Source organism: Mus caroli, unplaced genomic scaffold (assembly GCF_978045245.1).
Source record: "Mus caroli unplaced genomic scaffold, Mus_caroli_1 scaffold_9, whole genome shotgun sequence".
NCBI lineage: Eukaryota > Metazoa > Chordata > Mammalia > Rodentia > Muridae > Mus > Mus caroli.
In genome coordinates, this window is record NW_028227264.1 from 73,829,824 (window position 1) to 73,845,320 (window position 15,497).

The 15,497-nt window shown below is 52.1% G+C and overlaps 1 protein-coding gene across 1 annotated transcript; it reads right to left on the minus strand.

Annotated features, from left to right (window-relative positions):
- Positions 1-4,884: 4,884 nt before the first annotated feature.
- On the minus strand, positions 4,885-12,836 carry Lrrc75b (leucine rich repeat containing 75B). The gene is made up of 4 exons (XM_021173518.3): positions 12,622-12,836; positions 9,855-9,983; positions 8,584-8,684; positions 4,885-6,946 (listed from the first exon to the last, which is right to left on the minus strand). The coding sequence occupies exons 1-4, from the start codon at positions 12,784-12,786 to the stop codon at positions 6,421-6,423; spliced, it is 921 nt and encodes a 306-aa protein (XP_021029177.1). The 5' UTR covers positions 12,787-12,836; the 3' UTR covers positions 4,885-6,420.
- Between the last annotated feature and the right edge of the window lie 2,661 nt (positions 12,837-15,497).

Here is a 15,497-nt window from a genome sequence, read left to right on the forward strand (position 1 = left end):
GAGATTAGATATCCACTAATGGACCAGGCGGGAGGAGAGCAAATTCCAAGGAAGGGAAACAGAGTAGAGTGTATAATGATGCAACAAGGAAGCTATTACAGGAGGATTACATGGGGATGGGTGTGAGAGGGTTGGGTAAAAGAGAGCATATGAAGAGGAAGGGCTAACACGAAAGGCTTTTGGAAACTTATATGGAGGCATCTTACTGTAGAAGCTTCCTAAATGTATGCACATCTAGGAAAGGTATTTAAATGAAGTCAGTCAATGCATAATGGGAAAGTCAATGCCTCAACTAGAATCTCCTGCCACCAAATAAAACCTCCAGGGCAAGAAATGGATTATGTCTTGTAGAGCTGCTAGCCAAAGAAGTGCCATGGACACACACATGCGCACGCGTGCACACACACACACACGGACACACACACACACACACGATTAAAAGTAATAAAAAATAAATCTTGAAAATAAAAAAATTGGCCGGGGGGCAGTGGTGGCGCACACCTTTAATCCCAGCACTCGGGAGGCAGAGGCAGGCAGATTTCTGAGTTCGAGGCTAGCCTGGTCTACAAAGTGAGTTCCAGGACAGCCAGGGCTACACAGAGAAACCCTGTCTCGAAAAACCAAAAAAGAGAGAGAGAGAGAGAGAGAGAGAGAGAGAGAGAGAGAGAGAGAGAGAGAGAGAGAGAGAGAGAGAGAGAGAGAAAAGATATATACTATATGTCTTAGGTTTTTCTCTTGCTATAAAAACATGACAGAAGTGGCCTGGGGAGGAAAGGGTTAATTTCAGCTCCCAGGTACCTGGGTACACAGTCCATCACTGAGGAAAGTCGGAACAAGCACTCAATTAGGACAGAAATCCAGAACTGAATCACTAATCATGATCCAGAAGCCATGGATCGGGTGCTGCTCTCCGGCTTGCTCTGCTGTGGGCTTTCTTTTAGAACCTAGGATCACCAGGCCTGGATGGTGCCACCCACCGTGGGCGGAGCCCTCCCCCATCTAATTAAGCAAATATATCACAGGCTTCTGTACAGGCAAATCTGGTGGGCACGTTTTCTCAACTGATCCCCTCTTCCCAAATGACTCTGGCTTGTATCAACTTGACATAAAACCTAGCCAGTAACAACCATTTAGCTTTGGCTGTTAAGCGTCGGGTGACTAGCTAATATCGGTTAAGCACATTTCAGAAGAAGGACAATCACCAGGATATGATAAGGATCCTTCAAGGGTCCATGGAAGTCTTAAATGTTTATGCTCCCAATAATAAATCCTCAGCACACAAAAAATGAACAATAAAAAAAAAAGGTAGGACATCAGTAAGAGACAAATCCACAAATACAGTCAGTGACTCCAGTGTTCTTTCTCGCCAATAAAACAAACAGGCAGAAAATCAGCAAGCACAGCGTAGACTTAAACAACGCTGTCAACCACGCTTTCATTGCCGCCTATTGGTTACCCAGCAGCAGTGGAATGTACTTTCTCTGTACGCACACACGTTTTCCAGTTGCCAGCCATATGATGAGCTGTAAAACTGGCCAATAAATCCAAACAGTGCCGAGCTGTGCTGCATTCCCAGACAATAGTGAAATCTAATTAAAAACCATAGAGCCGTGGAGATGACTCAGAGGGTAAAGATGCTCCGCGTGCCAGCCTGGCGTTCTGAGTTCAATCCCCGGAGCCCATGTGGAGAAGGAAGGAGGAAACTCAGTCCTTAAAGTTGTCCTCTGACCTCACGTGTGCCGTGGAACGTGTTCCCGCCCACCCCTGCACACCGTACGATTATTAGTGTTTTCAGCTATTGACTATAAACAAGAGGACCCCAAATCCTGCACGCTGCTACTAAGACTGTGAAATTATATATAAAGACCTTGAAAACCCAGTGGGAGACTTTCTTAAAGCGTTACAGACGCCAACCATGTGGCCTAGACCATGTGACCTAGCCATTCTACTCGATTAGGGTTGGGGTAGGAACTGTAGCCCCTAAAGGCTGACTGAGATACTGGTGGCTTGATTCATAAGCTGGGGGTGCCCAAGGGAGGTGGCTGGATCATCAGGAGGTTAACCCATCAATGAGTTATTAGAGAAAGTTCACTCAAAGTCTGTCTGTCTGTCTGTCTGTCTCTCTTTCTCTCTCTGCCTCTCTGTCTCTCTCTATCTGACTGTCTCTCTGTGTCTCCTCTCTCTCTGTGTCTCTCTCTGTGGCTCTGTCTCTTTCTGTGTCTCTGTCTGTCTCTTTCTCCCTCTGTCTCTCTCTCTCTCTGCCTCTCTCTGTGTGTCTCTGTCTGACTCTGTGTCTGACTCTGTCTCTCTCTATCTCTCTCTGTCTCTGTCTGTCTCTCTGTCTGTCTGTCTCTCTGTCTCTGTCTCTCTCTCTCTCTCTTCTAGCAGCCACAAGGTAAAAGGCTTTGCTTCAACATGGTTACCCTTCTCCCAGGCCCATGGGTATAGGGTCAAAGGGCAAGGTACCAAGGAAACACAGACAGACATCCCTGAATCATGAACCAAAGTAAATTCTTCCTCTCCTAAGTTGTTTCTCTTAGGTCTTTCCTCGTAGCAACGAAAGGCTCATTAATTTACATATGCAGGTGCTTGCTCAAGAGAAATGAAATGTTCATGCCACAACTAGTGCATGGATTTCCACAGCAGCTTCATCTGTCATAGCCAGAACCTAGAAACAACTGATCAGCAGGCTCCTGGATAAGATGTGCTACACCCATGGAAGGTCTGGATACATGCAAGAATATAGGTGTCCCAAAATAATTGTGCTGGGTTTTAATTTTTTTTTTAAAGAACTATATAAAAAGAGTACATGTGTAGGATTCCACGAACTGGTATAAATCTAGTAGATGCAATGTAATCTGTGTTGGAGGGCAGGACACGGAGCAATGGTTTCTGAGAGCTTGTGGGGGAAAAAAGGGGGAAACACAGCCGGCTCGGGAACTCATTTACTTCCATGGTGTCCAGGACTGTGTAAATACGACAAACTCCACTGCACACTTTAAACTTGTCACAGTGTGTTTGCTTTATTATGTTGCAATGTCACGGATGCTTACTACATAGCCAAGACTGGCTTACAGGCATGTGCCACCACGCCCAGTACATAACAGCTTGTTTGGGTTTTTTTTTTTTTTAAAGTAAATTACTGTTTAAAACAAAACAATACAAAATATGCAATTGGGAAGAAAGTACAGAAGGTTTCTTTAGTGGAGACGACAGCAGCGGTGGTGGCGATCTGAGGCCCTCTCCCAGGACCAGTGGGCTTTCCTTTTCACCCAGAGAAAACCTTGGTGCATCAGGAACCAGCTGCCCATGATTCTAGGTTCTCAGAGAGATTGCGCTAGAAACAGTGACACAGGCCTGTCATCCTAGCACTCATAAGACAGAGGCAGGGTGATTGGAAGTTTGAGCCCAGTGTAGGCTACACCATAAGACTGGCTAAGTAAGGAGAGAGAGAGAGAGAGAGAGAGAGAGAGAGAGAGAGAGAGAGAGAGAGAGAGAGAGAGAGAAAGAAGTATGGTGAAAAAGTACTTGCCTAGTATAGTTCAGGCCCAGAGTCCAATTCTCAGTGCTAAAATAGATGATTGATAGATAGATGACTGATTGATGATGGATAGATTGATTGATAGATGATGGATGGATGGATGGATGGATAGATGATAGATAGATGATAGAGAGACAGACAGATAGATAAATAGATAATGTGTTTCAGCCTAGCTCTTGCCAAATCTCACCACACAGATAGCCCAGGTGAAGGACTCACCCCAGACACTGCATCATGCTGGCTTGCCCCAGTCCTGTGACAGCCTCTCTTCAAACCTCATCTCTTCCTCACTTCAACAGGATAACAAGGAGATTTGTGCCCTAGCTCCCAAATGGACCACACTGCTAGGAAGTGATGGGTCTGGACCAAAGATGTTTCAATGCCTCCAGGTTGGCCCCCCGCCATGCTTCCTTCTTCCTTCCTGGTCAGTGCTGTCTTCTCCACCCTGAGTGAAGCCTACTCAGAGCACATGCATGGGAAACCCAGCAGGTCTGCCGTTTAAAGGGTGATTGGGTCAGCGGGGCTCTCTCTCCCCCGGTGTGCAGAAGTCCTGACTGCCCCTTGCATGCTCTCTAGCCATGTGATACAGACAATGACGCAGCAAGAAAGCCCTCACCAGATGCTCCTCCTCTGCTACACTTCCCAGCCGTTAGAACCACGGGCTAAGTAAACTTCTATTGTTTATAAATTACCAGGATGTGGTATTCTGTTACAGTAGCACAAAGACAAGGCTCAACCCTCCCTTCTCTGGCAATCTCTGTCCCTGCCCATGGAATCTCCCTATCGGTAGTCCTGAGAACTACTCCGTGAAGGGCCAGGACCACTTGCACAACAGCGAAGTCGACTTTGCCTCCGTTCTCCTAAGCTGTCTCAGGATCTGGCTCAGCTACTGCTTTTTTTTTTTTTTTTTTAGCCTCGAAAAGGTGGGGAAATTGAGACCTTCTGCTGCCATCTGGATTTGCCTAGAAACTGCCTGGGAACCCCCAGCTCCGGTCCTCACACACCATCCTAGGAAGAACCTTGCTGCACCGTGATACCTAAAGGTTTGTGGGCTGCCTTCAGACCAGCTGTGGGCAGAGAGTAAGAGGGGCAGGAGAGACTCAGAACTCTGCTTTTGTCCAGCAAGGAGTTACAGAGAGAACTCAGCTGCCTAAGCATGTGTTGGGGTTATCAGTCTGCTGGGCCCAAAGCTGGCTCTCCCTTCCTTCTCTCTGCTGGCCCATACTCCATCTTGCTTAACCTGGCTCCAGAAAGCCCCAAACTTTGTCCCGAGTTGTTAAGGCACAGGGAAAGTCCAACAGCTTCAAGCCATGGCTTTAAAACGGGGGGGGGGGGGGCGGGCTCAGGGGGTGGATAGTAAATTCAAGATGAAGCACTGAGTGCCAAGATCTGGGACAGCAAGTTCTAGTTAACAGAGAGGGGGAAGGTGGGTCCCAGGTCCAAAGAGATGGAGGATCTGGCCAGGTCCCCCAGCAAGTACAGAGCAGAGCCCTAGGTCCTGGGCTCTTCTCACAGTGTCTTGATAAGCAGTTGTCTAAAGTGGCCGGACATGAGGTGAAATGGTTTTCCTCAGCTGTCTCCTTTCCCAGGCCTGGGAGCTGATGCAGTGTAGCCAGCTGCCTCCTTGGGCACACTGGGCTGGGGACATGCTGCCATTGATGTTTTGTGAGAGCCTGGATGTACTGTCCATAGCCCACTTGGAGTTAGACAGGGAGGTGTGGGGTGGTCAGAGCTAGTGGGCCAAAGGCACTCAGGTCCGGGGTGACCCCAGCCTTCACCTTGACGCTGAGGCTGCCCTCTGTTCCTGGGTCTCTCCACTGTCACCAGGCCGTAAGTCTTGTCTCTACCCTGCTTCCCTACTTTGCTCTTCTCTGAGTCCCTTCCTCACGTGCCCTGCCTGTCTAACAGTTGGGCTAAAAACTCTAGTTTCCTAAATGAGTCAGGGAGACCTTAGGCTTCTAGTTGAAAGACCACCTTGAGGGATTTTTGGGAAAGAAAGTCAGTAACTCCCTAGAGAGATACCATTAGGTCCGTTCTGCCCTGAGAGCTCCTGATGCTAGCTGGGCCCCACCTCCATCCCCTTACACGCTGTGTGTGACCCTAAAACCAAAGGAAACAGGACACCTCATCATCTCCAGCCAGATGCATCTCCTCACCCTGCCAAGATACTCACTCGGTCTACACAGGGAGGGTGAGAACTAGAGCTGGGGAGAGTGGCCAGTGCTGTGTCCTATGGGAGACAAACACACAGTCAACTGTCCCACCTCCAGATCCACCGTGGCCTTGCCTTCGGTGTGTGGAGCCTTGTCCCCAGCCCAGTGCACACTGAAGGGCCCCGATGGCATTTGCTCTCGGGCTCCTTGCAGAGCTCTGCCTCTCTGTGACTCCCAACCTTCTCCCCTGAAGCTCCCAACTGCTTAGAGCTCATACCCTGCCCTGAAGTCAGGTCTCCTCCAACTCCGCCCACACCACTGAACCCATGACCTCTACATCTTGTTTCCATGGAGACTTCCCAGTGAGCGCTAAGGGAGCATCAATGAGGCTGCAGTTTTACCCACTCTGGGTAGGTGGGGTTTTCCTCCCTCCGCATCGGACTTGGAGCTCAGTGAGTCTGAAGTCTGTGGTACATAAAGCCTGAAGTAATGGATGCTCTCCTTTCCTGGAAGGTCTGGGCCATGGGCACTGAGGCACCTCTTGCTGGGCAAGATGGAGCCCCTAGTCTGGGCTGCCTGGCCTGCCTGCCATGAAACCTTTCTCCTTCCACTCACTCCACCTCAAGTTGAGCATTTTCACTGTCTCTCTGAGGGACACACGTGGGCCTCTAATACCTAGTTCTTAAAGGACCCCAGTCATTAGCATTGACCCAGACCAGTAGGAAGTCACCTCGCACAACAACCCTGAGGTTCTGGTCCCGCCTCAGTGGCGGCAGAGCCCCAGGCGGAGACAGCAGCAGTGGTCTCAGCCATGCCGCCCCCAGGCTCGAGGTCCAGGCCCTCATAGATGGTAGGGAGCGAGGTATGCTGGCTCAGTCGCCTCCGGAGGCCAACTAGCAAGGGCTGGGGAAGTGAAGACACATCCACATTGTTCCCCAGGTCCACCCAGGCCAACACAGGGAACTTGGCGGCGTCCTTGATAGCCTCGGTGAGTTCCCGGGCAGCGGCTCTGGTCAGCCGATTGCCATTGAGCAGCAGCTGGGTGAGGCGGGGCAGCGCCCAGAGGCTGGGCAGCAGCAGATGCAGCAGCTCATCGCTCAGCTCCGTGAAGCTCAGGTCCAGGACCACCAGCTCTACACCACGACTGTCCAGGTAGTGTGATATGTGCTGCACGTCCCGGGCCGAGAGCGGGATGCCAGAAAGGTCCACAGTCTCCCCTACCAGCAGAGTCTTCTGGAGGCTGCTCTTGAGGCTACGGAGAGAGAGAGGGATGCAGGGATGCAGGTAGGCGCAATGAACCAGGGCCCAGGCCCAGGCGGGACCCCAGCCACAGCAGACAGTTACCCACCAAAGGCAACCTAGGTTTCCTGGCCTGGCAAAGCCTAGTTTAATAATGCCACTTCTAGGACTGGAGGAATGACTCAGCAGTTAAGGGTGGGCACTGCTCTTGCAGCACCCACATGACGACTTAATAAACTATCTGTAACTGCAGCTCCAAGGAATCCAATACCCTCTAGCCTCTAGTACACAGTGCACATGCACACAGGGAAAGCATTTGCTCGCTTAAAAATAAAAATAAATCCATATTTTTTAAATTTCTTACGTTGGTGGCCAAAGGCCATGCTCTCTGAGTTCAGTTTTCCCTCTGATGAAATGGGGCCAGGGTTGTTTTATGGACTACATACATGAATTAAGGCTCTCTATGTGGACTACCATTATATATAAATAAGTATATAAATTACTTATCTTCACGACAGCCCAAGGGTGTATACATGATGGACCCATTCCACAAAGGAACTACAAGAAGTGAAAGGGGTCCCTTGGCTGTACATCACTGGGTGGGGACCAGGGCTCTAAATCATGATGCTCTGACCCCTGAGCCTACACTTCTCCCTGTGTCCCTTTGCAAGTTGCATCCTTTAAGATAATGAAACATTTTGCCATGAGCAGATATGGTATCATTATGGTCCTCTCAGTTTGTTGGTGGGGGCTAAAGATGGGACCAGCCCAGGATAGTGAAAGAGAAGGAAGCAAGTTGATATTGTAGGCTAAGGGACTGCTGGGTTGTGAGCCTCCCAGTACTATGCTGAAAGGGACATTCAGGGCCTTCGGAGCCCCTGGCACACTTGACTGCTCTCCTGTCCTTTATCATAGCCCTATAGGGAAGACGGACCGCTTTGAGTGGCAGGTTAGAAAGAGAGACTGTTACCAGGGTCCCCATCTGCTATGTCAGGAAGCATGGTTTTTGGATTCACCTTGGACCACAAAGCATAAGAATGAAACAGGGTGCGAAATAAATGGAGCTCAAGGTCTAGAACTGGCAGCGGTTCTAGACCTTGGGGCGCCAGAACTGGTTCTGGGCCGAGACTGTGTCACAAGGCTATGATATGGTGACCAAAACAGGGGACCACAAGCAGAGTAAGCTATGGGGAGGCTGTGGAAGACTTTGCATCAGGAGGTCTGGAAATGATGACTTCCCAAAGGGTTGCAGGATAATCAGGGAACGGATGCCCATAGGCAAGCTGCTTCCCCTCTCCCTGTGAAATGGGAGACTCAGAACCTATGGTTTGTTTTGTTTTTTGTTTTTTTAATTAAGATTTTACCCAATGTATCTGGTGCCCAAGGAGGCACAGGCTCTAGGAAGGGGCAGGGATGGAGGGACCAGTGAATGGCAGATGTCACGGTCTTGCAAGAAATGAGAAGCCACTTACAACATGCTGCTTGGCTTAGGGGCGTCTGCTGCTGCTGCGGGCCAAGGTTGCTGTCGGGGCTGGAAACTTAATGTAGAATAAGGCAAAGGAGCAAGAGAGGGAGATTTCTCCACATTCAGCTCTCAGAGATGGGAGCCTCAAAGACAGTGTGCAAGGACTACAGCTGGTCTCTCCTCACCTGCTCTGGGTTTTCCTGTGGGGTTTTCGCTTGGAGTGCGGAGTGAGGTGGTAGATGAGCTGCCGACAGATCTTGTCCGAGGACTTCCAGAGCTCATGGTCCTACGTGGCGGGGGAGGAGGGGGTGCCATGGTCAGGATGAGCCTGAGCCCCTTCTATTCTGCCCTGGCTACATGTAGCCTGGCATACAGCCAGGGGAGGCTGCCCGCTGGGAGCTGGAAAGGCTAGTCTGAGGCCCGCAGTGCCCAGTGGGAGGAAGCCCAGACAATGAGGCCCTTGTTCCCTGTCCTCAGGCCTAAGGCCAGTAGCTCAAGCTATCAGCCAGCAGCTTGCCACCCTCAACACCCCCAGGGGACTTGCCACAAGGAGAAGGCCAGACCAGGCCCCTTGAGGGAGCCTTATTCCAGAGACGCCAGTCCCAGAGAATAAGAACAAGACAGGTCAGCATGTTCTTCCTCTCGTTCTTCAAGCTACGCTGCGCCCGTGGGGCCTGGGTCTGGGCTGACAGGGCCGGGGCTTTTATGTTTTACTGCACAACATGGCTCTCTCTTGATCCTAATTGTATTCCCCAAAGAGGCCCGGCTTGGGGCAAAACACAAGGTGTGCTTTCCACATAGCTGCAACTGAGCATGCTCCATCACCCAGAACACTCTTTTATACTGTTAGCAGCGCCCAGAGCATGCAATACAGAGTGACAGCGGATCAGGTGGCTACAGGGATGGCTGTGGGCCAGCCAGCTGAGTACAGATGTGGGCTTCAGAGCTGATAGATCCTACAACGGACCCCCTTATTTTATTGGGGGTTGCTTCATTGTGTTCAAGATTCTTGGGGACTCATGGCTGACCACAGACATTCAGGCCAGTGCTGTGTCCATGCTCACAGTAGGCAGCAAGTAGCATTGGGTTGGACTTGTTTGTGACTCAAGCATTGGACGGGATTCAGTGAATCCCTGTCCCCAAAGGTGTCCAGGTAGGATAGAGACCAAGGACCTCAGACTAGGATGTCTCTCTTCTAACACAGGAACAAGAGTATATGGATAGTAGCTGTGTCAAGACAGGCCTGTGTTCTCTGTCCCTAGAGGTCTTCTTCTCAGATGGGGTACACAGCACTGCCTGTGGAGAAACAGGTTTAACTACGAGCATGGTTTTGGGAATCAGCAAAGCAGTTCACACCTGCTCCTGAAGTTGTTCTTGAAGAGGGAGAGTGATTTTCCTAAGGCCACGCAGCGAGCGTGAGAACCCAAGTTCCCGGGGCCTAGGCAGCTGACCTTACCTTCTTGGGGCACTGCAGGTCCCGGGCCAGGTTCACCAGCAGGTCATGGGAGATGGGGTCCACCAAGTTAAGGAAAGTCACATTCCTGTGGAGGATGTCAGTGAGGAGGTTCCCTTCAAGGCCCAGGTCCTATAAGTGGCAAAGCAACAATTGAGTAAGCTGGAGGGGGGGCGGGTGCAGTGTCAGGCCTCCCCTTTCCATGCCGGACAGATGACAGCCCTCACAGGTTCCCATGTTTAGAATGCTCTTGCCCCAGGAGCTTGCTGGACTCTCCCACCCCATGGTGACAGCCAAGGGTCTAGAGAGGGGGGCCCATAGTAAGGCCTCAGAGGGTTGATAATTGGTTCACTCTGACTAGTTGTTGGGTGTGTAATGTCTCACTGTGGATGCCTTATTCTTCTTATAACCTTGAATGCTGATATCCCCAGTCCTCCCCGTCCGTCCTTCGTCACCCTCCTACCCATCCCTGAGGTCTCCCTTGAACTGTGTCACCATCTTTTTTGCCTCCGGGAGTAAGCCCCCAGATCATGTTCCCAAAGGCAGCTCAAAGGCAGCCTGCTCGTTTGCCGGCCTTATGTCCCCTGCCAGAGTGCAGTAGGGGCCTCGCCCTGTTCACCTCTGTAGGACCCACCTAGCGTCCTTTCTGTCTGTCCCCAGGTAAGCAAGTGAGTCTCCCTTCTCCCACTGTTGCTCAACGCTCAGCCCTTACACCCAATTGCTTTTTTGCTCAGGGCTCCCAGCCTTCCATATTCATCCCTGGGCTGCCAAGGCCACCCTGTGAACCACACCAAACCTTCACTCTGTTGCTAGAGCACTGCACACTAGACACTGTGCCATCAGAGACTTACAGAGCGTGCAGAGCCGTGACTCCCTGGACTTGGCTATCACACCCTTCCCAGACTACCAGAACTTCTCTTCAACCAGACCCCGGGGGCAGGGCCCTGGTCTAGTCCTGCTGCCTTCATCCCTTGGCTTTCTCCCATCTATGCCTATGAGCACCATGTGAGGATGAACATCTCTGATTTATTTTTATTGTCTCAAGTTAGGGTCTCACTGTATAGCCATGACTGGCCTCGATTTTGCTGGATACACCAGGCTGGCTTGGAACAGCGAGGTCTGCCTGCCCTGTCTCCCATATACTGCAATTAAAGGAATGCTTTTAGAGGACTGTAGGCAGCCTACAAGCATCCAGCCTCCATGTGACATCCCCTAGCCCCTTAGCCAGAGAAGGCTATGCTGTGCATCATCCTGAGCATATAGGAAGTTAGGCCAGGCAGCAGAAACACAAAGGGCTGTAGTTCCAGGAGGTGATGGGACAGGCTAGGCTCCTGGATATGCCTCAAATGTCAACTGCTAGGTTACAAGGAGGGGACTTAGCTGCTCTCTGAGGTTGGTCCCCTCCCTGATGCTTCCGGATAAAATGCAAGCCAAGCGCCCTGGGCTCCACCATCTCAGATGGCTATCTGTATTTCTAGGCAATATGCCTGGCTGGGTACTGCTTGCCAGCTACTCTCCTGCTTATATATTCAATATGGTTCAAGCCACAGATGCCAGCCAAGGAGGGGGTGGCGGATCCCAAAGGAAGGAGGCTTGTGTCTGGGCAGACCCAGACAGAACCTCAGACAGCAGCCGACATTCCACCACCGGCCTGGTCAGTGCCTCTTAAAGTGACAGCCCCATTTTTCCTGACTGCTGTGTCTACAGAGAGGACACCCAGTGCAGGATTGGAATCAATCATCAGTCTCTCTCTCTCTCTCTCTCTCTCTCTCTCTCTCTCTCTCTCTCTCTCTCTCTCTCTCTCTCTCCCTCCCTCCTTCCCTCCCTCTCTCTCATTATAGGTTGGTCCTGAACTTGCTATATAGCTGAGGATGACCTTGAACTCCGATCTCTTGCCTCCCCCTCCCAAGTGATGGGAATAAGACATACACCACCATGCCTGGTTTATCCTGTTTTCTGGGGACAGAGCTGAGTCCTCTCAAATTCCAAAATATCGAACTGCATTCCTAGTCCCGCCTTCTCTCAGCTTTCTGTCTGGGTCCTGGCTCATCATTTCTCCCAGCTTCTCTAACTCTAAGCGGCTACTACCTTCACGGTGGGAGGGAGCATCAGCTACAGCCGAGGGTGAAGAGGCTGAGTAGGAAGTAATTTGCCTAGGGGTCATGCTGGGACAGGCATCCCTGTCTCCCTAGGGCAATTCAGGGCTCAGGAAATCTGGCTAAGGTACCGAATGTGTCTCCCAAAGGGCCAGATGTGGCGATGCAATGTACAAACGTGGTTGTGTATCCTCGGTGGGCTCAAGCTGCCTGTCAGAAGGGTGCGTGCGCTGTGGCTTTGTCTGGGCTGTAATGGTATCTGTCTCCTGACCATCTGGGCTACGCCTCCCAGGACCTCTTCTCCCAGATCTGCTGCTTCCTTTCTTCCTGCAGGATGGGAAGCTGCATTCTTCCCATTGTCCTTTAGTGAGAGATGCCCACCCCGGCTCTCGAAAAGGTCCAAATGTGGGCTCTTAGGTCCAGACTGGAGGTCCCTCAACACACACATTCAACACAGACTTCAAATCCCAGTGTCCCAACATGCCAGCCCCATCTTTAGCAAGCAATTCACCAGCCCCACCTGGCCCCCCACTTTAATCTGCAACCTCCCTCCAGGCAAGAACCTCAACGCCTGCAAACCCCGCGCGCCGCTAGAAACGCACCCACCCCTGAGCCCTCAACCCCGGCGCCTCCCTGACACCCTCAATCCCGGGCCGCCCCGCTCTTTCTCTCGCCTGGCGCAGGAGGCGCAGCAGCTGCCGAGCGCGCTCCGGCCGCCGCTCCCGAAGCGTGGACTGGATCTCTCGCAGCCAGCGCACCCGGCGCTCGTAGGGCGCCGGCCCGGCACTCGGCGCCGCAGGGGCATCTGCTCTCGCCCGCCGCCCCAGCCGCGCCCCCATGGCCGCCACGGGCGGGCGCCGGGAGGATGGAAGGGAGGCGGGTTAGCCGCGCCGCGCCCCGCCCGGGATGCGCGGGATGGGCAACGCCGGGTCTACGGCTGCGCGCCCAAGCACTGGCCGCCAGCGTGGAGCCCAGGGTCACTCCTCTTTGGCAGAGGTTTCATTGTCGAGGGCCCCGCCCGCGTACGACCTGGTGTTGGAGCTCTTCCCAGGAGCGGCCAGGGCAGACGCTGCGGAGGACAAGGTGGCATTTGGCACCTCTCAATCATGTGGCCCCAGTCAGGGCTGACTTGGGGGGGGGGGATCGTCGTCTGTCTGTACAAAAAGTGCTTCAGGCGGGTGAGGGTGCTTTAGGCAAAGCCTGAACCCTCTTTCTGGAATCGCCCCTGCGAGCAAGTGGATCCATCTGTCTTGTCCACTCAGTGTGGGTGTTAGCAGCCTCGGCAAATACCGGATGATACTTCCTGCTCAGAGGAGGACAGAAGCAGGCCTAGGCAGGCTGAGCATAGTTGGCTTCCTCTGATCCCCCCATGCCTGAGAGATGAGCAGGCTAAGCCCAGCTCTGGGCAGCCTGGCACCAGGCCCTGGTATATGTTCCTGGTTCTAAGGGTCCCTAACTCCTCTGAAGAGCATCTAGCTCCTGTGGGGGTTTCCTCAGCAGTTCCTGTTGGAAGCCTGATGCTCAATGCAGCCACACACGATCCCAGTTTCTCATATTACAGAGGTGGGGGCTTTGTGGCTCTGCACTCTAGACTCTGCCCCCCTCACCCCTCCTCCTAATTAAAGAACATGTATCCAGCTTGAGTCTGGGATGCCCGGTGGGACAAGTGTGCAAGCCTAGCTGAAGGATGTGAGAGTAGACCCATCTTAGGGCATTTAGTGAGGGATACCTGCCAGAATCCTTCCTTTGGGTCAAGCAATGCTTGACCAGAAACTGAAGATAGAGGAGAGAGACTGGATGCCAGGCTTTGTGATGCCCTAGGACTGAGACCCTCAGACATGGCAGAAGTCAGCATCCTTCCTGGTTCCTGGACCGCTACCCCCCCAAGCAGCCTCCCATCCCCTCCTCTGCAGCAGCATTGTCCTAGGGCCGGCCACCTTGGCACGACAGGTTTCCTCCCTGGCAAACCTGCATGACGACCCAGTCTGCCCTCTGCCAGGGCCAAGGCTGTGGTTGAATTGACAGTGTGCGAATGCCAGAGCTTTGAGCTTCCAGTCCAAGTATCCCAGGGCCTTCTCAGACCCCCTTGTCCAGAGCTGAGAGCCAGGTAAGCCCTCTTCTTCCCTGAATCCTCGGGGCTGGAGACAGACATGGATTCCTTCCAGATCCTGACCGTGTTGTTTCCGGAGGCTAAGCCAGGGCTAGGCATCATACCTTGGAGTGTGAGAAGAGGAAGGTGGGAGCCAAGGGGGAGGAGAAAGCAGAGAGGGAGGGAAGGCTAGACAACTAAGCTAGAAAGAAAGGAGCTGGCCTGGACTGGAAGTGTCACAATGCCTAGAACTTAGTCCTGTGGCAGGTAGAGGACTGCCCCCACACCCAGTTCCTCCTCTGTGACCCTCCCTGGCGGAGAAATTCCTAGAGGACCTTTTTTTTTTCCCAGGAAAAAAGGAAGTGTGAATTCTGGACCCAGATCCCTGGGTGAGCTTTTGTTCGCCTTCTATCCCGGTGCCTAGGTGAGTTGGCTCTTGGGCACTGTTTCTGTGACTTGGACAAGAGCCCCCATAGACTAAGCTGTCTCCTCTGGAGTGAGAATATCATTCCACCTCACCGGTCTCCCAAGTATACTGAGCTGAAGGCTGTTGGCCCTTCTCCCAGGAGCTGTCCTGGGCAGCAGGGTTCGTTGGCAATCCCACGGTGAGGCAGAGATCTGATGCTGTCGTCTCAATCTCTGGGGATGATGTTGGGCATAGAGGGTTGATCTGGGTTCCTCATGGCAGCCTTGTCACCCTTAGCTAAACCCATGGGGTATAAAAAAATGGGAGGCAGGGAACTAGAGATGGCTCAGTGGTTAAGAGCACTGACTATTCTTCCTGAGGTCCTGAGTTCAATCCCCAGCAACCACATGGTGGCTCATAACCCTCTGTATTGGGATCTGATGCCCTCTTCTGCATGCATGTAAGCAGAATATTATATACATGGGAGGCAGGGAGTATGAGAGGAAGGATATCCTCAGACTCCAGGTCTTGGTGGGGACATATAAGGCCCCACGTGGGAACTGTTTGTGGATAAGTTATGGGCAGCAGTTATAGCCCAGCTGTTCTGAGACCTTCGCTACTCGTGAGGTAACCCATCAGGAGTGGAGAGGAAGCCAAGATATGAGTAACCGGCAAGTATGGTGGAAGGCTACATACAGAAGGGTATGGAACTGAACCAGCTCTGCCATTGGTCTCTTTCACCCAATCAGAAAGCCCAAACTCAAAAACCAACTCAAGGATGTTAATTCGGCTAGGTCATCTGTAATCAGGTCATCTCCAGCTTCCTGGTAATCTCAATGAGGACTCAGTCTCTGTTGTCTGTTGTTCCTTGTTTGTTTGTTTGTTTGTTTGTTTGGGATAGTCTCACATAGCCTAGGCTGGTCTCAGTTACTTAGCTGGTAATGACCTTGAGCTCCTGATCTTCCTCGATCTACTTCCAAAGTGCCAAGAGATTACAGATTTGACCCACCACACCCAGCCACCGAATGGTTTTGAAACCTTCTCTGGGAGGAAGG

Excerpts from the sequence above, each read along its gene's own strand:
- Lrrc75b (XM_021173518.3), bottom strand. The coding sequence starts at position 12,786 with ATGGGGGCGCGGCTGGGGCGGCGGGCGAGAGCAGATGCCCCTGCGGCG. Across the intron at positions 9,984-12,621 it reads TGCTGCGCCTCCTGCGCCAG|GACCTGGGCCTTGAAGGGAA; the intron begins GCGAGAGAAAGA and ends TGCCACTTATAG. Across the intron at positions 6,947-8,583 it reads CACAGGAAAACCCAGAGCAG|CCTCAAGAGCAGCCTCCAGA; the intron begins GTGAGGAGAGAC and ends CTCTCTCCGTAG.